Source organism: Ranitomeya variabilis, chromosome 5 (genome assembly GCF_051348905.1).
Source record: "Ranitomeya variabilis isolate aRanVar5 chromosome 5, aRanVar5.hap1, whole genome shotgun sequence".
NCBI classification, from domain to species: Eukaryota; Metazoa; Chordata; class Amphibia; order Anura; family Dendrobatidae; genus Ranitomeya; species Ranitomeya variabilis.
The window spans coordinates 394,938,369-394,961,761 of NC_135236.1; the positions used below are offsets into that span (position 1 = coordinate 394,938,369).

The 23,393-nt window shown below is 46.7% G+C and overlaps 1 protein-coding gene across 5 annotated transcripts in view; it reads right to left on the reverse strand.

Annotated features, from left to right (window-relative positions):
• Window positions 1–23,393, reverse strand: part of ZNF277 (zinc finger protein 277) — a 173,771-nt gene that overhangs the window by 111,424 nt on the left and 38,954 nt on the right. Inside the window, exon 1 of one of the 5 annotated variants that reach the window (XM_077265069.1) lies at window positions 9,637–9,782. The exons of the other annotated variants lie outside the window; for them this stretch is intronic. Within the exon in view, the coding sequence (XP_077121184.1) occupies window positions 9,637–9,685 (49 nt within the window). The 5' untranslated portion in view covers window positions 9,686–9,782. Of the gene's footprint in view, window positions 1–9,636; window positions 9,783–23,393 lie in introns of those variants that run through there. 5 annotated transcript variants of the gene reach the window in all.

Here is a 23,393-nt window from a genome sequence, read left to right on the forward strand (position 1 = left end):
TAAAGCCGCCGCACTAATTGCTGTGGGTGATGACTGTAAGCACACCCTGGCACTGACAGCAGGCTCAGCAGTGCATCAGTACAGAGAGCAGCAGTCAGTAATGGGGTGTGCTTACAGCCGCCGCACTAATTGCTGTGGGTGGTGACTGTAAGCACACCCTGGCACTGACAGCAGGCTCAGCAGTGCACCAGTACAGAGTGCAGCAGTCAGTAATGGGGTGTGCTTACAGCCGCCGCACTAATTGCTGTGGGTGGTGACTGAAAGCACACCCTGGCACTGACAGCAGGCTCAGCAGTGCATCAGTACAGAGTGCATCAGTCAGTAATGGGGTGTGCTTACAGCCGCCGCACTAATTGCTGTGGGTGGTGACTGTAAGCACACCCTGGCACTGACAGCAGGCTCAGCAGTGCACCAGTACAGAGTGCAGCAGTCAGTAATGGGGTGTGCTTACAGCCGCCGCACTAATTGCTGTGCCTGGTGACTGAAAGCACACCCTGGCACTGACAGCAGGCTCAGCAGTGCATCAGTACAGAGTGCAGCAGTCAGTAATGGGGTGTGCTTACAGCCGCCGCACTAATTGCTGTGGGTGGTGACTGTAAGCACACCCTGGCACTGACAGCAGGCTCAGCAGTGCACCAGTACAGAGTGCAGCAGTCAGTAATGGGGTGTGCTTACAGCCGCCGCACTAATTGCTGTGGGTGGTGACTGAAAGCACACCCTGGCACTGACAGCAGGCTCAGCAGTGCATCAGTACAGAGTGCAGCAGTCAGTAATGGGTTGTGCTTACAGCCGCCGCACTAATTGCTGTGGGTGGTGACTGTAAGCACACCCTGGCACTGACAGCAGGCTCAGCAGTGCACCAGTACAGAGTGCAGCAGTCAGTAATGGGGTGTGCTTACAGCCGCCGCACTAATTGCTGTGGGTGGTGACTGTAAGCACACCCTGGCACTGATAGCAGGCTCAGCAGTGCATCAGTACGGAGTGCAGCAGTCAGCAATGGGGTGTGCTTACAGCCGCCGCACTAATTGCTGTGGGTGGTGACTGTAAGCACACCCTGGCACTGACAGCAGGCTCAGCAGTGCACCAGTACAGAGTGCAGCAGTCAGTAATGGGGTGTGCTTACAGCCGCCGCACTAATTGCTGTGGGTGGTGACTGTAAGCACACCCTGGCACTGAAAGCCAGCTCAGCAGTGAATGAGTACAGAGTGCAGCTGTCAGTCAGTCCTGGGGTGTGCTTACAGCCGCAGTGCTCATTGCTGTGGGTGGTGACTATAAGCACACCCTGGCACTGACTGCCAGCTCAGCAGAGAATCAGTACAGAGCAGAGCCAGTTAGTCAGTAATGGGGTGTGCTTACAGCCGCCGCACTAATTGCTGTGGGTGATGACTGTAAGCACACCCTGGCACTGACAGCAGGCTCAGCAGTGCATCAGTACAGAGTGCAGCAGTCAGTAATGGGGTGTGCTTACAGCCGACGCACTAATTGCTGTGGGTGGTGACTGTAAGCACACCCTGGCAATGACAGCAGGCTCAGCAGTGCACCAGTACAGAGTGCAGCAGTCAGTAATGGGGTGTGCTTACAGCCGCCGCACTAATTGCTGTGGGTGGTGACTGAAAGCACACCCTGGCACTGACAGCAGGCTCAGCAGTGCATCAGTACAGAGTGCAGCAGTCAGTAATGGGGTTTGCTTACAGCCGCCGCACTAATTGCTGTGGGTGGTGACTGTAAGCACACCCTGGCACTGACAGCAGGCTCAGCAGTCCACCAGTACAGAGTGCAGCAGTCAGTAATGGGGTGTGCTTACAGCCGCCGCACTAATTCCTGTGGGTGGTGACTGTAAGCACACCCTGGCACTGAAAGCCAGCTCAGCAGTGAATCAGTACAGAGTGCAGCTGTCAGTCAGTCCTGGGGTGTGCTTACAGACGCAGTGCTCATTGCTGTGGGTGGTGACTATAAGCACACCCTGGCACTGACTGCCAGCTCAGCAGAGAATCAGTACAGAGCAGAGCCAGTCAGTCAGGAATGGGGTGTGCTTACAGCCGCCGCACTAATTGCTGTGGGTGATGACTGTAAGCACACCCTGGCACTGACAGCAGGCTCAGCAGTGCACCAGTACAGAGTGCAGCAGTCAGTAATGGGGTGTGCTTACAGCCGCCGCACTAATTGCTGTGGGTGGTTACTGTAAGCACACCCTGGCACTGACAGCAGGCTTAGCAGTGCACCAGTACAGAGTGCAGCAGTCAGTAACGGGGTGTGCTTACAGCCGCCGCACTAATTGCTGTGGGTGGTGACTGAAAGCACACCCTGGCACTGACAGCAGGCTCAGCAGTGCATCAGTACAGAGTGCAGCAGTCAGTAATGGGTTGTGCTTACAGCCGCCGCACTAATTGCTGTGGGTGGTGACTGTCATGATTCTCAATGGCGAGAGAACATAGCCCAGCATATATGAGAACTAGCTCTTGGAAGATGGAAACTATACTGACCATGAACTAAACCTGCCGCACAACTAGAAGTGGCCGGGTAGCATGCCTACGTTGTTTTATCCCTAGATGCCCAGCGCCAGCCGGAGAACTACCTAATCCTAGCAGAGGAAAAGACAGTCCTGGCTCACCTCTAGAGAAATTTTCCCAAAAGGCAGACAGAGGCCCCCACATATATTGGCGGTGATTTTAGATGAAATGACAAACGTAGTATGAAAATAGGTTTAGCAAAAATCGAGGTCCGCTTACTAGATAGAAAGAAGACAGAAAGGGCACTTTCATGGTCAGCAGAAAACCCTATCAAAACACCATCCAGAAATTACTTTAAGACTCTAGCATTAACTCATAACACCAGAGTGGCAATTTCCGCTCACAAGAGCTTTCCAGACACAGTAACGAAACAGCAGCTGTGAACAGGAACAAAATGCAAAAACACACAAGGACAAAAGTCCAACTTAGCTGGGAGTTGTCTAGTAGCAGGAACATGCACAGAAAGGCTTCTGATTACATTGTTGACCGGCATGAAACTGACAGAGGAGCAAGGTTATATAGCGACTCCCACATCCTGATAGGAGCAGGTGAACAGAGGGGATGATGCACACAAGTACAATTCCACAAGTGGCCACCGGGGGAGCCCAGAATCCAATTTCACAACAGTACCCCCCCCTCAAGGAGGGGGCACCGAACCCTCACCAGAACCACCAGGGCGATCAGGATGAGCCCTATGAAAGGCACGGACAAGATCGGAGGCATGAACATCAGAGGAAGTGACCCAAGAATTATCCTCCTGACCGTATCCCTTCCATTTGACCAGATACTGGAGTTTCCGTCTGGAAACACGAGAGTCCAAGATCTTTTCCACAACGTACTCCAACTCACCCTCAACCAACACCGGAGCAGGAGGCTCAACGGAAGGCACAGCCGGTACCTCATACCTGCGCAACAATGACCGATGAAAAACATTATGAATCGAAAAGGATGCAGGGAGGTCCAAACGGAAGGACACAGGGTTAAGAATCTCCAATATCTTGTACGGGCCGATGAACCGAGGCTTAAACTTAGGAGAAGAAACCCTCATAGGGACAAAACGAGAAGACAACCACACCAAGTCCCCAACACAAAGCCGAGGACCAACACGACGACGGCGGTTGGCAAAAAGCTGAGTCTTCTCCTGGGACAACTTCAAATTGTCCACCACCTGCCCCCAAATCTGATGCAACCTCTCCACCACAGCATCCACTCCAGGACAATCCGAAGATTCCACTTGACCGGAGGAAAATCGAGGATGAAACCCCGAATTACAGAAAAACGGGGACACCAAGGTGGCAGAGCTGGCCCGATTATTGAGGGCGAACTCCGCCAAAGGCAAAAAAGCAACCCAATCATCCTGATCCGCAGACACAAAACACCTCAAATATGTCTCCAAGGTCTGATTAGTCCGCTCGGTCTGGCCATTAGTCTGAGGATGGAAAGCAGACGAAAAAGACAAATCTATGCCCATCCTAGCACAGAATGCCCGCCAAAATCTAGACACGAATTGGGTCCCTCTGTCAGAAACGATATTCTCCGGAATACCATGCAAACGAACAACATTTTGAAAAAACAGAGGAACCAACTCGGAAGAAGAAGGCAACTTAGGCAAGGGAACCAGATGGACCATCTTAGAGAAACGGTCACACACCACCCAGATGACAGACATCTTATGAGAAACAGGCAGATCCGAAATAAAATCCATCGAGATGTGCGTCCAAGGCCTCTTCGGGATAGGCAAGGGTAACAACAATCCACTAGCCCGAGAACAACAAGGCTTGGCCCGAGCACAAACGTCACAAGACTGCACAAAGCCTCGCACATCTCGTGACAGGGAAGGCCACCAGAAGGACCTTGCCACCAAATCCCTGGTACCAAAGATTCCAGGATGACCTGCCAACGCAGAAGAATGAACCTCAGAGATGACTCTACTGGTCCAATCATCAGGAACAAACAGTCTACCAGGTGGGCAACGATCAGGTCTATCCGCCTGAAACTCCTGCAAGGCCCGCCGCAGGTCTGGAGAAACGGCAGACAATATCACTCCATCTTTAAGGATACCTGTGGGCTCAGAATTACCAGGGGAGTCAGGCTCAAAACTCCTAGAAAGGGCATCCGCCTTAACATTCTTAGAACCCGGTAGGTAAGACACCACAAAATTAAACCGAGAGAAAAACAACGACCAGCGCGCCTGTCTAGGATTCAGGCGCCTGGCAGACTCAAGGTAAATTAAATTTTTGTGGTCAGTCAATACCACCACCTGATGTCTGGCCCCCTCAAGCCAGTGACGCCACTCCTCAAAAGCCCACTTCATGGCCAAAAGCTCCCGATTCCCAATATCATAATTCCGCTCGGCGGGCGAAAATTTACGGGAAAAAAAAGCACAAGGTCTCATCACGGAGCAGTCGGAACTTCTCTGCGACAACACCGCCCCAGCTCCGATTTCAGAAGCGTCGACCTCAACCTGAAAAGGAAGAGCAACATCAGGCTGACGCAACACTGGGGCGGAAGAAAAGCGGCGCTTGAGCTCCCGAAAGGCCTCCACAGCATCAGGGGACCAATCAGCAACATCAGCACCCTTCTTAGTCAAATCAGTCAATGGTTTTACAACATCAGAAAAACCAGCAATAAATCGACGATAAAAGTTAGCAAAGCCCAAAAATTTCTGAAGACTCTTAAGAGAAGAGGGTTGCGTCCAATCACCAATAGCCTGAACCTTGACAGGATCCATCTCGATGGAAGAGGGGGAAAAAATGTATCCCAAGAAGGAAATCTTTTGAACCCCAAAAACACACTTAGAACCCTTCACACACAAGGAATTAGACCGCAAAACCTGAAAAACCCTCCTGACCTGCTGGACATGAGAGTCCCAGTCATCCGAAAAAATCAGAATATCATCCAGATACACAATCATAAATTTGTCCAAATAATCGCGGAAAATGTCATGCATAAAGGACTGGAAGACTGAAGGGGCATTTGAAAGACCAAAAGGCATCACCAAATACTCAAAATGGCCCTCGGGCGTATTAAATGCGGTTTTCCACTCATCCCCCTGCTTGATTCGCACCAAATTATACGCCCCACGGAGATCAATCTTAGAGAACCACTTGGCCCCCTTTATACGAGCAAACAAATCAGTAAGCAGTGGTAACGGATATTGATATTTAACCGTGATTTTATTCAAAAGTCGATAATCAATACACGGCCTCAAAGAGCCGTCTTTCTTAGACACAAAGAAAAAACCGGCTCCTAAGGGAGATGACGAAGGACGAATATGTCCCTTTTCCAAGGACTCCTTTATATATTCTCGCATAGCCGCGTGTTCAGGCACAGACAGATTAAATAAACGACCCTTAGGGTATTTACTACCCGGGATCAAGTCTATGGCACAATCGCACTCCCGGTGCGGAGGTAGTGAACCAACCTTGGGTTCTTCAAAAACGTCACGAAAGTCAGACAAGAATTCAGGAATCTCAGAGGGAATAGATGATGAAATGGAAACCAAAGGTACGTCCCCATGAGTTCCTTTACATCCCCAGCTTAACACCGACATAGCTCTCCAGTCGAGGACTGGGTTATGAGATTGCAGCCATGGCAATCCCAGCACCAAAACATCATGTAGATTATACAGCACCAGAAAGCGAATAACCTCCTGGTGATCCGGATTAACACGCATAGTCACTTGTGTCCAGTATTGTGGTTTATTACTAGCCAATGGGGTGGAGTCAATCCCTTTCAGAGGTATCGGAGCCTCCAATGGCTCCAAATCATACCCACAGCGTTTGGCAAAGGACCAATCCATAAGACTCAAAGCAGCGCCAGAGTCGACATAGGCGTCCGCGGTAATAGATGACAAAGAACAAATCAGGGTCACAGATAGAATAAACTTAGACTGTAAAGTGCTAATTGAAACAGACTTGTCAGGCTTCTTAGTACGCTTAAAGCATGCTGAAATAACATGAGTTGAATCACCACAATAGAAGCACAACCCATTTTTTCGTCTAAAATTCTGCCGCTCGCTTCTGGACAGAATTCTATCACATTGCATATTTTCTGGCGTTTTCTCAGTAGACACCGCCAAATGGTGCACAGGTTTGCGCTCCCGCAGACGCCTATCGATCTGAATAGCCATCGTCATGGACTCATTCAGACTCGCAGGCACAGGGAACCCCACCATAACATCCTTAATGGCATCAGAGAGACCTTCTCTGAAAATCGCCGCCAGGGCGCACTCATTCCACTGAGTAAGCACAGACCATTTGCGGAATTTTTGGCAGTATATTTCAGCTTCATCTTGCCCCTGAGACAAGGACATCAAGGCCTTTTCCGCCTGAAGCTCTAAATGAGGTTCCTCATAAAGCAACCCCAAGGCCAGAAAAAACGCATCCACATTGAGCAACGCAGGATCCCCTGGTGCCAATGCAAAAGCCCAGACTTGAGGGTCGCCCCGGAGCAAGGAAATTACAATCCTGACCTGCTGTGCAGGGTCTCCGGCAGAGCGAGACTTCAGGGACAAAAACAATTTGCAATTATTTTTAAAATTTTGAAATGAGATCTATTCCCCGAGAAGAATTCAGGCAAAGGAATTCTAGGCTCAGACATAGGTGCATGAACAACGAAATCTTGCAAATTTTGTACCTTTGTGGCGAGATTATTCAAACCTGTAGCTACACTCTGAAGATCCATTTGAAACAGGTGAACACAGAGCCATTCAAGGATAAGAAGGAGAGAAAGAGAGGAAGGCTGCAGTATAGGCAGACTAGCAAGTGATTCAATTAAGAGCACACTCAGAACTAGAGGAAAAAAAAAAAAAAAAAAATTGTAGCAGACTTCTTTTTTCTCTCCTTTCTCAGCCAGTAATTTAACCCTTTTTTTCTGGCCGGTCAAACTGTCATGATTCTCAATGGCGAGAGAACATAGCCCAGCATATATGAGAACTAGCTCTTGGAAGATGGAAACTATACTGACCATGAACTAAACCTGCCGCACAACTAGAAGTGGCCGGGTAGCATGCCTACGTTGTTTTATCCCTAGATGCCCAGCGCCAGCCGGAGAACTACCTAATCCTAGCAGAGGAAAAGACAGTCCTGGCTCACCTCTGGAGAAATTTTCCCAAAAGGCAGACAGAGGCCCCCACATATATTGGCGGTGATTTTAGATGAAATGACAAACGTAGTATGAAAATAGGTTTAGCAAAAATCGAGGTCCGCTTACTAGATAGAAAGAAGACAGAAAGGGCACTTTCATGGTCAGCAGAAAACCCTATCAAAACACCATCCAGAAATTACTTTAAGACTCTAGCATTAACTCATAACACCAGAGTGGCAATTTCCGCTCACAAGAGCTTTCCAGACACAGTAACGAAACAGCAGCTGTGAACAGGAACAAAATGCAAAAACACACAAGGACAAAAGTCCAACTTAGCTGGGAGTTGTCTAGTAGCAGGAACATGCACAGAAAGGCTTCTGATTACATTGTTGACCGGCATGAAACTGACAGAGGAGCAAGGTTATATAGCGACTCCCACATCCTGATAGGAGCAGGTGAACAGAGGGGATGATGCACACAAGTACAATTCCACAAGTGGCCACCGGGGGAGCCCAGAATCCAATTTCACAACAGGTGACTGTAAGCACCCCCTGGCACTGACAGCAGGCTCAGCAGTGCACCAGTACAGAGTGCAGCAGTCAGTAATGGGGTGTGCTTACAGCCGCCGCACTAATTGCTGTGGGTGGTGACTGAAAGCACACCCTGGCACTGACAGCAGGCTCAGCAGTGCATCAGTACAGAGTGCAGCAGTCAGTAATGGGGTGTCCTTACATCCGCCGCACTAATTGCTGTGGGTGGTGACTGAAAGCACACCCTGGCACTGACAGCAGGCTCAGCAGTGCATCAGTACAGAGTGCAGCAGTCAGTAATGGGGTGTGCTTACAGCCGCCGCACTAATTGCTGTGGGTGGTGACTGTAAGCACACCCTGGCACTGACAGCAGGCTCAGCAGTGCACCAGTACAGAGTGCAGTAGTCAGTAATGGGGTGTGCTTACAGCCGCCGCACTAATTGCTGTGGGTGGTGACTGTAAGCACACCATGGCACTGATAGCAGGCTCAGCAGTGCATCAGTACAGAGTGCAGCAGTCAGTAATGGGGTGTGCTTACAGCCGCCGCACTAATTGCTGTGGGTGGTGACTGTAAGCACACCCTGGCACTGACAGCAGGCTCAGCAGTGCATCAGTACAGAGTGCAGCAGTCAGTAATGGGGTGTGCTTACAGCCGCCACACTAATTACTGTGGGTGGTGACTGTAAGCACACCCTGGCACTGACAGCAGGCTCAGCAGTGCATCAGTACAGAGTGCAGCAGTCAGTAATGGGGTGTGCTTACAGCCGCCGCACTAATTACTGTGGGTGGTGACTGTAAGCACACCCTGGCACTGACAGCAGGCTCAGCAGTGCATCAGTACAGAGTGCAGCAGTCAGTAATGGGGTGTGCTTACAGCCGCCGCTCTCATTGCTATGCGTGGTGACTGTAATTGTTCCCAGCATGACAGTGGCTCCTTTTCTCATGGGTGCTGCACTTTCAGTACTGTGCCCGGGCACCTTCATAACACTACTAACCTGCAGATTAACCCTATGTCTGCAGGTGAGTTGCAGACCTGACATGTTCCCTTTACAATGTCTGTGCACAGCCTAATTAAGAGTCCCTCAGTTCCGGAGAACAAAGAAGATTTTTAATAAGAGGTAAATTGCAAAGTTGTTTATTTTTACACTCACTTTGGTATTTTACCCACTAAAGTTTATATCTATATAATAGTATATGTCTGTACACCTTGATGTTAGTAAACAGAGGTATAAGAAAGTGTTGATGGTGTACTTTTTCCAGATTTTCAATCGGGCTCGGTGACTAGAACATATAAGAAGCTCATGATTTTCTTCACAATCCTTCCTCATCTCGCACATCAAAGGAAGTTCCTGGTACAGTCAGCAACATAAGTGCTTCTCCTAAGCTGACTGCACGCTGTCATAAAGCCGCCCTGTGCGCCCAGTGCCATGCATGTGTCATGGCTCCCTGTTCTCTTATACACCACCACACCTACATAGGCGACACTGACCACGCTGGGGATTTCTCACCCGAACATTTGTTGTTACACATCATTTCTAGTTGTGGGTCTTGTAGCATCTGGTGTCTGGGATTTGTTCTGTCTCCTGCACGTCAATAGCGAACAGTCCGATCCAGCACATAGAATGGATCTGGGAATGGTGTACGTCCGTCAGTCACCGACGTGATGAAACAGGAATGTGTATACCCGATATAAATAGGAGTGGAGTCACCCACCCTGACTGTGTTATCTAAATTATGTACCGATGAACCAATCACATTGTGTGGGACTGACGGCCTCATCATTAATCACTGGAGGGCTTCATACCAAGGCCCAGAATACTGGGGGCCCCTGCAGAACTCCGCTCGCTCCAGAAATAACAGAGGGCTGGTGACCACAGTACGAATTATTCTGGCAGCCAACCCTTTGTGTCTGTGTACACATTGCGCTTTTGTCACAAAACCTGAAGGATTTCTAAGTCCCAGCAAAGTGAATGAGACTCCTGCAGTGTCACGCACACGTTGCTTATTTGTGACCTGCAGATTAAGGCTACGTTCACATTTGCGTTGTGCGCCGCAGCGTCGGCGCCGCAACGCACAACGCAAATAAAAACGCAGCAAAACGCATGCACAACGCTGCGTTTTGCGCCGCATGCGTCGTTTTTTTCATTGAATTTGGACGCAGCAAAAATGCAACTTGCTGCGTCCTCTGCGCACCGACGCGGGCGCCGCAGCGACGCATGCGGCGCAAAACGCAAGTGCGCCGCATGTCCATGCGCCCCCATGTTAAATATAGGGGCGCATGACGCATGCGGCGCCGCTGCGGCGCCCGACGCTGCGGCGAGGACCGCAAATGTGAACGTAGCCTTAGATCTCCAGTGTGTCAATTCTTCCAGCAGATTTGACCCATGTAATAGAAAAAAACGCATCAAAAACTCTTGTAAAAAAACCCAAACATTAAAACAGCCTGTATTTTATGCTGCGTTTTTCTGAACAACACATCTGCAATTGCAGTAGATTTTGTCATGTGAGCACGTTAGGACATCTACCTATAAAACAGTAGGTGGGCTGGACACATCCTCTTGGGAGTTTAGGGGGCTGCACACTGCAGCCTTTTACAAGCCATAGTAGCTAGGAGGCACAATATAAAGTGTTCATGTATTAACCCCTCCCCGACAATCGCCATACATATACTGCTTTGCAGGAGGGGCGTTCTCGCAAAGAGAAGTATGTGTATAGCACTGCGATTATGCGGCCTCACGCTGACCAATGCGGCGATCAGGTGCGGGTGTCAGCTGTATGTGACAGCTGACACCCCACAGCATCGCCCACGATCAGTGCTAGCACCGATTGCGGGCATTTAACCCCCTGTAATGCTGCTGCCCATAGTGACAGCGGCATAGAGGAGCATCGTACAGGGGTGGGGCTCCCTGCACTCTTCCATCAGGACAATGTGATGTGATCGCGTTGTCCTGATTGAGACCCCTGGCCTTCCGTGTCCTGCAGGGAAGGTGGCGCCGGCATGCCCCTTCTCTGCTGTCAGATCCTGATCTGATGCTCTGCAGTGCAATGTCAGATCAGCGATCTGATGTAACATAGTAATGTCCCATCCTGGATCAAAGTAAAAAAAAAATATATATATAAAAATATATATATATATATATATATATATATATATATAGATATATATATAGATATATATATATATACTATATAATTGTCTAAGGGTCACTTCCGCCTGTCCTTCTGTCTGTCACGGTTTTTCATTCGCTGATTGGTCTCCCCAGCTGCCTGTCATGGCTGCCGCGACCAATCAGCGACGGGCACAGTCCGGAAGAAAATGGCCGCTCCTTCCTCCCCGCAGTCAGTGCCCGCTTCGTACTCCCCTCCAGTCAGCGCTCACACAGGGTTAATGGCAGCGTTAACCGACGGCGCTATGCCGCGGTCGGTTAACGCTGCTATTAACCCTGTGTGACCAACGTTTTACTATTGATGCTGCCTATGCGGCGTCAATAGTAAACATATCTAATGTTAAAAATAATAATTAAAAAAAAAAAATCGTTATACACTCACCGTCCGTCGGCCCCTCGGATCCACAACAGGCCTTCCCTGCTCGCGACGCTCCGGTAACCGGTCCATGCTGCGATCTCGCGAGATGATGACGTGTGGTCTCGCGAGACCGCTACGTCACTATCTCGCGAGACCGCAATGCAATCTTCAGACTGGAGCGCGCGACGAGCATCGGTTCCCGGCTGCTTCGATCCTGAGGCTCCGAAAGGTGAGTATATAACTATTTTTTATTTTAATTCTTTTTTTTAACAGGGATATGATGCATACTACGTGGCTGGGCAATATACTACGTGACTGGGCAGTATACTATGTGGCTGGCCAGTATACTATGTGGCTGGCCAGTATACTATGTGGCTGGCCAGTATACTATGTGGCTGGCCAGTATACTATGTGGCTGGGCAATATACTACGTGGCTGGGCAATATACTACGTGGCTGGGCAATATACTACGTGGCTGGGCAATAGCCTATTCTAGAATACCCGATGCGTTCGAATCGGGCCACCATCTAGTGTAAAAATATATATTTTTTTAAATCCCTAAATAAAATAAATATTTTCCAATAAATACATCTGTTTATGTAAACAAAAAAAACAATGAAACTACACATATTTGATATTGCCGCGTCCCGAACAACCTGCTCTATAAAACTGTCCTGCTAGTTAACCTCTTCAGTGAACACCATAAAAAACAAAACAAAAAAAGGCAAAAAAAATGCTTTATCATTATAAAACCAAACAAAAAGTGCAATAAAACGCGATAAAAAAGACGAATGTAAATAAAAACGGTAAGGCTATGTGCACACTCTGCGGGTTCTCCCGCAGCGGAATTGATAAATCTGCAGGGCAAAACCACTGCGGTTATCCCTGCAGATTTATCGCGGTTTGTTCCGCGGTTTCCGCTGCGGGTTTACTCCTATACTATTGATGCTGCATATGCAGCAATATGCAGCATCAATAGTAATGTTAAAAATAATAAAAATTGGTTATACTCGCCCTCTGATGTCCGGATCTCCTCGGCGCTGCACGCGGCGCTCCGGTTCCAAAGATGCTGTGCCGAGAAAGACGTTCGTGACCTCACGGTCATGTGACCGCGGCGTCATCACGGTCATGTGACCGCGACGTCACCGCAGGTCCTGCTCGCACAGCAACTGAGACCGGACGGCTGCGGGCAGCGCTGTGAGGTGAGTATAGCATCATTTTTTATTTTAATTCTTTTTTTTACACTATTTATGCTTCCCAGGGCCTGGAGGAGAGTCTCCTCTCCTCCACCCCGGGTACCACCCGCACATTATCCGCTTACTTCCCGCATCGTGGGCACAGCCCCATGCAGGAAGTTAGCGGATCAATGCATTCCTATGGGTCTAGAATCGCAGCGATTCTGCACAAAGAAGTGACATGCTGCGGTTTGTAAACCGCTGCGTTTCTGCCCGGTTTTTCCCGCAGCATGTGCACTGCAGTTTGCGGTTTCCATAGGGTTTACATGTAAATGTAAACGCAATGGAAACTGCTGCGGACCCGCAGCATCAAAATCGCCGCGGATCTGCGGTAAAAACCGCAAAGTGTGAACATGGCCTAAACAGCTGAAATGACATCTTGTCCCGCAAAAAGCAAGCTGCCACACAGCTCCATCAGTAGAAAAATAAAAAAAGTTATAGCTCTCAGGATACAAAATTAATTATTTTTTATATGAAAGCATTTTTATTGTGTGAAAGTGCCTAAACACAAAAAAAAACTATATAAATGAGGTATCGCTGTAATCGTACTGACCCAAAGAATAAAGCGGCCTTGCCAATTTGTGGAACAGTATAAAAAAACAAAAAGCAATTACTGAATTGCTGTTTTTTTTAAATTTTGTCTCCCAAAGATCAGAATAGAAAACGATCAAAAAATGTAATGTGCCCGAAAATGGTACCAACTGTCTGTGGAAAACAATTCTACTTTCATCAGTCCACAAAATGTTTCTCCATTTCTCGTTAGGCCAGTTGATGTGTTCTGTGGCAAATTGTATCCGATGTTGTACGTTTTTTTTTTTTAATTAACAGTAGGACTTTGCGGGGACTTGTTGCAGAGATTAACTTCACACAGGTGTCTTCTAACTGTCACAGTCCTCGGGTAACTTGATCAGCCTAGATCTGATCATTGGCTGAGCCTTTGCCATTCTGGCTATTCTTCCATCCATTTGAATGATAGTCTTCCGTTTTCTTCTATGTCTCTCTGGTTTTTCTTTCCCTTTAAAGCATTGGAGACCATTTTAGCTGACCAGCCCATTAGGGTATGTGTCCACGTGCACGAAACGCTGCGTGTTTGACGCTGCGCAGAGCTGCAGCGTCAAACACGCAGCGTCCAGATGTTACAGCATAGTGGAGGGGATTTATGATCTTTTAAGATCGCAGCATGTCCGTGTACCTTGCGGCGACGTTGCGCCGCCGCAAGGTATATCACAGGGCCCTATCTGTGGGGTGCGATGATGCCGCATGTGTGCAATGAACACATCCGCCATCATCGCGTCACAGAAGGGGGCGGGGCTTAGCGCGGAGCGGGTTTGCCGCTCCGTCCATACCGCCGGCCATCCTGAACGTGGTCACGTACCCTTATTGTCTGCACTTCTTTATACGTTTTACCCTCTCCAATCAATTTTTTTAATCAAAGTACTGTTCTTCTGAACAATGCCTCGAACGACCCATATTTCTCAGGCTTTCAAGGAGAAATGCATGTACACATGGCCTGGCTTCACCCTTAAATAAGGGCCACCTGATTCACACCTGTTTCTTCCCAGAATGATTGACCTCACTAACTGAACTCCACACTACTATTATTTTGAACATACCCCCTTTCAATGAATTATTCTAATACACTAACTCAAAAACATGCAGATCATGAATGCTGAGTCTGTTGGTTTTCTTACAATCTACTGCACTAACTGGTAAATTATTTGACATGTGGGAATGTAATTTATACCAAAAAGTGATTCATCTGGTGAGTCATATTGGACTGCTATTATTTTGAACACTACTGTATATGCTCACTTCTCAACTGACGATCCGATTTTTTTTTTATAAATCCCCCATATAGTTTCAGATATATGGGCCTTTTAATATAGTGTTCATTTCTATGGTCTTTGACCAAGGGGCGGTGGTCACATGATTCTCTGGGGGCGTGTCTTTAGGATGCTTTGCAAACTTTTCAAGAAACATGTTTTAAATGGCCACTGTCACCCCCTCCAGCCGTTATAAACTAAAAGAGCCACCTTGTGCAGCAGTAATGCTGCATTCTAACAAGGTGGCTCTTTTAGTTTTAGGTTCAAGTAGTACACAGCGCAGGCGCCGGTTTTGAAACGTAAACAGCGCTGAGGGGGCGGCGCCGAAAGCCCATGAAGATTGGAGTGACAGCAGAGTAGCGGTTGAAGCTGGGGAGTGAGGACCCGCCTCCCTGGCTAAAGACCGGTATTGTGGGTAAGTATCAAAACGCTTCATTTTGGGTATACTTGAACCTAAAACTAAAAGAGCCACCTTGTTAGAATGCAGCATTACTGCTGCACAAGGTGGCTCTTTTAGTTTATAACGGCTGGAGGGGGGTGACAGTGGCCCTTTAAGCAAGTAAAAAAATTACAAAGAAAAAAATGGAAGCTATAAAAAAGCGAGAACCCAATGTCAAGGCTATCTGATAATTAAATTCTGCACTGTTTTTGCGGTCAGTAGTGTGATGCAGTGACAGGAGTTATATGCGAGGGTCACTATGTATCCCCCAAAATGCGCACAGAAGCATATTGAGGCCGCTGGAGTGCCTTGCAGTCACAGGTATAGCTGTGATTGCAGTGCAAAACAAAAGTAAGTGTGGACCTGGACAAGCTATTTGCCCAAGGAATATTTAAGAAAACCCAGCATGGGATTTAATTTTTAGAGCAAAGTACAGGATGGTAGTGGGGCAGTTCGCTCCCTCCAGGCTGGGTCTTGCAAGTGGCCCATTGCAACACTCTGCAAGTCTCAGCCTGTGTGAAGCAATACGGAGCCAAGCGAAGCCAAAAGGCCTGGCAAACCTCAGCACAGCACGGTGGTGCAATCGCCCACGGCAACCGGTCTCGGATACAAATTGTCTTGATTCCCGGCTGCAATCCTGAGGATACCGTGTGCTGTTTACTTTGCGAATTCTGGACATTAAAACACGTTTGTTTTGAAATTTCCTGGGTCACTGCCTGTCTGTCACACTGCACCAACCCCACTGCACTATAGTACAGAAACACCAATGTAAGCTCTGAACATTAGTGTGCACAGAGCTTTAACAGAACAGAATCCAATACAGGATTAATAAATTGCATAGAGAATGACACTACATCCCCAGTATAGTTCTAATAAGGCACCGACGCAGTAATTGTGTGACTAGAATCTAACCATATTCTCATTTAGATACTGACGCCTTGGAGCTTTCTGCCTTGTTACACACGACAGAAGGATTAAGGGGAAAATGATAAAAACAGACAATTTATTTCATAGCCTGTGCAGTAGATCAACTCCCACTCGCAAAATCATTTAAAATCCAGATTGCAGTTAAGCATGAGCATACAAGTGTGCCACTTCTGCTCCCTATCAAGTGGGCATTGAAAGACGCTCCTGTGTGAGGCCACTGTACATCTTAGGATAGGTTCACATTAATACAGTGCGCTCCATCCGACACTATGTTGAAGTTTTTGTCAGAATCCCCAGAAAACTGCATGCCAACGAGAATCTCAAAAGAACCATTAACTTGAATGAAGCCGTTGGACTCACTGCGAACACTGTATGGGATCCATCCTGGCAGTATTTGGCTTTAAAAAAAAAAAATAAATAAAAAAAGTACCCCAAAATTTGTTGTGCAAGCAGGAATCTGTGATATTCCAGGCATACCCGAGGACCCGATGAAAACTCGAGTAGCGAGCACTTGCGCTCAACACTGACCGTCATAACGCCATTATTTTTTTTTTACTTTTGAAAAACCCCTAATTCTAACTCCAACCCTAACAAAACCCTAATCCCAACTGCAAAAAAATAATTTTAATTTTATAATTTTTATCTAGGGGGAATTTCATTAATTTTTTTTTTCTTTTGATCACTGTGATAGTCCACTGCAATAGGATCTATCTCCTATAAAGCCCAGACTGCAGCAGGGCTTCATTGATGTTCTAGCACAGCAGGCAATTTTTTAAGGTATCCCCGGCTGCCATGGCAAGTAATCAGCTGGCAACATGGTGGCTCAGTGGTTAGCACTGTTGCTTTGCATTTCTGCTGTCCCAAGGTCAAATCGCACCAAGACAACATCAGCAAGGAGTTTTTCTGTTCTCCCCGTGTTTGTGTGGGTTTCCTCCGGGTACTCCGGTTTCCTCCCACACTACAATTTGGTACTTATAGGGAATTTAGTTTGCTAGCCCCATTGGGTACAGTGATGATAATGTGTGTAAAGAGCTGTGGATTTTGATAGAGCTATATAATAATAATAGTAATAATAATAAATTCCCATAATCTTGCTGCACATGGTACCAATGGCCGTTAGAAGTTAGAGCTGCCATGTTGAAGGGTTTTAGATGCGGCTGTCACAGCATTTAAATAGGTTAAACTGCATTACAAATCATATATGTTTTACTCTGAAATGCTGCAACGTTTCACATAAAATCATAGTTGAACATGTGATGAGTAGTCCAGTTTCCACTGGCTTCTAGCAAGAGACCCGTCAGCCTGAATGAGCCAGCAGACTAGGAGAAGCCAGAGAGGTCATACCTCTTGGACTAGTCACCCTGTCCACGGAAGCAATTTCAAGTATGTTATCCCCTGAATTTGCAGCACTTCAGTGTAAAATATAAATGTTTGTTGTCCAGGAGCCAATTTTTTGACCTGCTCGTGAATCAAACCTACCCATGCAAGTCTAAGGCCCCTTTCACACATCAGTTTTTTGCCGTCAGGCTCAATCCGGCGAATTTAGAAAAAAACGGATCCGGCGAATGTTGCCGCCAGATCCGTTTTTTTTCCTCATAGACTTGTATTAACGACGGATTGCGATGGATGGCCTCACGTTTCATCTGTCATTCGCTGGATCCGTCGAAAATTGTTGATCCGGCGGCCGGAGAAAACAGACACAGTACCGTTTTTTTGTGTCCGTTGAAATAACGGACAGTGATGGATCAATCGCCGTCCGTTTCTTGCTAGAATGGAAGCCTATGGCGCCGGATTCATCAAATAATGGAATCCAGCGACGGATTCCGGTTTTTTTTTAACTGAGCATGCTCCAATTTTTTTAGGGTCCAATTAGCTAGATCAGCTAGTCGGATTCGGTGAAAAAACGGATCCGTTGCACTAGTTTTTCACAATCTGCGACAGATCCGTTTTTTTCAACATTTAACGGATTGTGACTGATGGCAAAAAACTGATGTGTGAAAGCAGCCTAAGGTCCGTGAAAAACTCAGACAGCCCTCAGATGCCATCCTACTTGTATCCGAGTGCTGGGTTGTTTTTGTTTGTTTGATAGAGAAACCTCCATCAGTAGCTTTTTTCATATACAAGGAAAACTGATGAAACTGACAAAAACTGAAGCATGGATCAAACACTGAGGAAAATCAAATACAAAACATTGATAGAATGGAAATCAGCTCATTGCACATGAGAAAAATCACTGACGTCTCAATGAGCCAATGAACTCCGGTCACCTTACTGACGTCACCACATGTCTCTGCAGGCGCAGTCTTGTGCTTCTGCCAGTGTGTTCCGGGTGGTGTGCTGAGAAGTTGCATTACTCATGTCACCACTCAACATACCATCCGGATGTAGCAGAGTTGGAGATCATTGCAGAACATGGGATGGACTTTCGGCACACCACTTTGAAATATTTGAGGTTTCAAAGGTAATAAATTGGAAAAAGTGGGTCGGAAAGTGTTTTGCTCAAATGAAGAACGTTTCTCTGTGTGTGTTTTTTACTTTAAACTTATGGAATTAGTAATGGGGGTGTCTTATAGATGCCTCTCAGTTACTAACCTCTGGGCTTGAAGTCAGCTGACATTACAAAGCTGACATCAACTCCAAAACCATTACCAAGCTTGTCAACACACCAGGGAAAGCAGGAACGGCTGAGGCTAATAGATGCGCCCTTCCTTGGATGGCTGAGGGGTTCTGTTATTAGTCTGGGAAGAGGCCAATATCCATGGCCCCTTCCCAAGCTATTAATATCAGCCCACAGCTGTCTGCTTAGCCTTTGCTTGTTATTAAAAATAAGTTGGACACCACATCATTTTTGGGGGTCCTCCCTATTTAATAACCAGTAAAGGCTAAGTAGACAACTGTGAGCTGATATTAACAGCCTGGGAAGCTCCATGTTTATAGCCCCCTTCCCAAGCTATTAAGACCAGCTCTCAGCTGTCCGCATTCCCTCAGCTAGTTAATAAAAATAAGGGGTATTCCACACCATTTTTTCCTTTTATTTAATTATTAGCTAAATACATGCACAGTAAGCTACAAATGCACTGCATTAATTATATATCTCAATAAGAGTGTGTATGACGTGATGATGAGCCACCCAGGAGACCTGGTTCACCCAGTCTTACTGAGCCAATACCGGGCCCCACAGCCTGGGGAAAAGTGTCCTGTAGTGGCCTCTCCTATACGAGACTGAGGACCATCGTACACCACAGGGTGGTACAAAGGGGGGAGAAATAGAGATAAATGTTGTTTTCTGAAGTTGTGGCTGCCTGTGGTGACCGCCAGCGGTCTGAGGGGACCGCCCGCTGTCTGTGGTGTCTGCTGGCTGTCCGTGGTATCCACCGGCTGTCAGTCGTGTCCGCCGCCTGTTAGTGGTGTCCGCTGGATGTCAGTAGGGTCCACTGGCTGTCTGTGGCGTCCGCTGGCTGTCTGATGACCGCACGCTGTCTGTGATGACTGCCTGCTATCTGTGGTGACTGCCCGCTGTCTGTGGTGACCGCCTGCTGTCCACGGTATCTGATGGCTGCTAGTGGTGTCCGCCGGCTGTCAGTGGTGACAAGTATGTAACAATGATTAGCGGTTTGTGAGTGGAGCGCTAGCAGGAGTCCCAAGAAGGGGAAGATAGGCACCCGAATCTCCGCAGCTCCAGACGGATACCCCCAGCGGGGGAAGTTGCTTGCAAGTGAAAAAGGAAAACCAGTCACAGGAGCGCAGGATAGAGGAGACAGACACCAGTTTGGGTTGAACCACAAAGTGTTTCAACGGCATACGCCGTCTTCTTCAGGTGGATGTTTATTAGTCATAGAAAGGAAACAGTATTTAATCCCAAGGCGACGAATCACAAAACAGTTGTAGTTACATATGCAAATATATCATTGCAGATAAAAAAAAAGGGGGGGGGGGGACATATGCCATTTATTAGAACATTTACAAAAGCAAATACCTCCAGATAAAAACACAATAAAAACAGACCAGGATAAAAAAAATAAACAAAATGCTGAAAATAATCAAAGAAAAAAAAAAAAAACAACATAAAAAAGAAAAATTAAAATAATATCTAGTTACCGTATTTTCCGGCGTATAAGACGACTTTTTAACCCCTAAAAATTGTCCCAAAAGTCGGGGGTCGTCTTATACGCCGGGTACGGCGTGTGCAGGGAGCGATCCTGGATGTTCCCAGGGTCTGAAGGAAAGGAAACTCTCCTTCAGGTCCTGGGATCCATATTCATGTAAAAAATAAAGAATAAAAATAAAAAATATGGATATACTCACCCCTCCGAGAAGCCTGGCTGTCACCGCTGCAAGCGTCTGCCTCCGTTCCTAAGAATTGCAAAGCGTGAAGGACCTTCGATGACGTCGCGTTCAGGTGACCGGTCACGGACCAATCACAAGACCGCGAAGTCATCGAAGGTCCTTCACGCTCTGCAATTCTTAGGAACGGAGGCAGACGCTTGCAGCGGTGACAGCCAGGCTTCTCGGAGGGGTGAGTATATCCATATTTTTTTTTATTCTTTATTTTTTACATGAATATGGATCCCAGGGCCTGAAGGAGAGTCTCCTCTCCTTCAGACCCTGGGAACCACACGCCGTATAAGATGACTGGGCGTATAAGATGACCCCCGTCTTATACAGCGGGCATATCCCAAATTCCATATTTTATATGGAAAATTTGGGGGTCGTCTTATACGCCCAGTCATCTTATACACCAGAAAATACGGTAGTCACTTTCTCAATCACAAGGTTCAGTCCTTCAGGGGCCAAGGTGCCCAACTGAAATATCCAAAAGCTTTCTTTTTTTATTAGGCTGTTTAGACGGTCTGTCACATGATCAGGTATGTAGTCAATAATTATTAATTTCACTGATTTCCAATTTTTTTGGTGGACCAATAAAAAGTGCTTGGACAGGCTATGCAACAGAAAACAATTTTTTATTTTCTGTCTGTGTTTGTTTAATCTCGTGTGCATCGTTTGTATGGTGCGGCCCACATATTGGAGACCGCAGAAACATTCGATCAAGTATACTACGTAAGTAGTTTGACAATTGACACGTTAGTGGTGACAAGTAGACTGTTTTAGTGTCCGCTGAGTGTGACATCCCATCAGCGTCGGACTGGAGCACCTTGGGCCCACCAGAGAAAATCATTCTTACTACTCTCCTCCACACTTATTCGTTCCTCACACAACCGCCTCCAAGATTTCTCTGAATATCCCCAATTGTCTGGAATTCCGGGCCTCAACATGTCCGATTATCCACCACCCTCGGATCCTTCAGACGGAACCTGAAAACCCATCTCTTCAGGAAAGCCTACAGCCTGCAATAACCATTCTGCCATCTCACCACCACCCGAGCTACCGCCTCACCACCACCAGAGCTGCAGCACCCCCGACCTACTGTCTCTTCCCCATTATCCCGTAAAATGTAAGTCCGCAAGGACAAGGTCCTCTCCCCTCTGCACCAGTCTGTCATTGTAAATTTGTGTACTGTAAGTGATATCTATAACTCTGTATGTAACCCCTTTCTCATGTACAGCACCATGGAATTAATGGTGCTATATAAATAAATAATAATACTATCTCACTGACATCTCTTCTATTCTATCTATTCGATTCTGACGGCTCAAGCTGTAAATATACTGTACTACTGTACTCGGCTGATGAAATGTCGGGTTTCCTACGAGATGGGTGCATAATAATCACACAGCACATGCATGCTCCGTGTACCTAGTGACTTTTTTTCTCACAAGACTTTCACCCATTGACTTGCATTGGTGGGTCTCGGATGTTTTATGTGCCATACGCAGGATGCTGTGATTTTTTTTTAACACACCCTAATTCTAAGCGGAGGAAAAACTCACAGATGAACACTGCCTAATGGAATAACACTGTGATCAGTCCAGTGTGATTTTTTTTCCCTCACATTGCACTCGCCGATTTTATAAGCAGATGTGAGCAAATCCTAAAACTCAGCGTATTTGCATGAGAAATTGATGTGTTGCAGATATGAAACACGCAGCACAGATCAGTTTACGTTGATTATGAAAAAAAAAAAACAGTGGGGAGGAGATTTCTATTTCATCCACTTTGCTGGAACTGTAAGATGCTGAATTTTTGACAACGTGAAAACAGAGCATCAAAGAACTCAACAAAAGCTCACCGTGGGAAGACAGCCTTAAGGGACTGCTATCTGCAGATATAAATGGTTAGCTATGTTATGCATCTATGATCCTGCAGTTTACAGCCTGGGATCTTTTGATATGTTTCTTAAAAAGCAGCACATCATGCAAACAAGGCATAGTGGAGGTTGAAATGCAGAACAGAATGTAAAAGTAGGAGGTTATTTTCATAGCTAATAAGAGATCATCAACCTACGACTAGTCACTGAGACTTATAATACATGGGGTTGTCCATTTCTGCAATCTGCCTTTCAGTGGCCGCTAATGGGCTGCAGTGACCGTGTAACATAAAGTCACGTGACCACCTGGAGTGGCGCCAGGACAAAGAGGAAGCAGGTGGTTTTTAATTTTACTTGGGCCACTTTAGCGCTTAAGAAGTAGTGGACACTATTTGGAAAAAAGGCAAAGGAGTCCCATTAATACCGTCATTCACAAAGTAAATCAATACAGTCCGTTTTATCAAGGTAAGGGACTAATTGACAATCCTCAGTTCTTATCTTTTCTATTTACTGGCTTTCACAGTCCAAAGATATTTCTACTTTAACAGTGGGTAAATGATCCTTGAACTGCTTTTATGGAACGCCACATTGTCACACCATGGCATTTTATGATGCTTTTATCTCCCACTATGGCTAAAAACACAACACTAATGACAGATATCTGATTACAGCGCAAATCCTGGAGAAAATGAAATAAAAAATTAGATCAAATAGCACAGATTTTACTTTGATCCAAGTACATACATAAAGCCACGTGCACACGGTCAGTATTTTACCTCAGTATCTGTAAGCCAGAACCAGGAGTGGCTGATAAATGCAGGACTGGTGACATGTTTCCATTACACTTTTCCTATGATTGTTCCACTTTTTCCTTTGGCTTACAGATACTGAGGTAAAATACTGCCCAAATACTGAGCGTGTGAATGTGGCCTAAAACGTAATCCCCATTCACCTAAAGGAGGCCTAAGGGTATGTGTCTGTATATTGCATGAATGAATCTAGCCATTTAAAAGGGGCTGTGGGGACCGGCTTGTTCCACACAGCTGGCGTGACCTGCACAGGCAGGGTTCTTTCTTTCTACGATGGGTCACACCTAGTAAGGTGGTCTTAT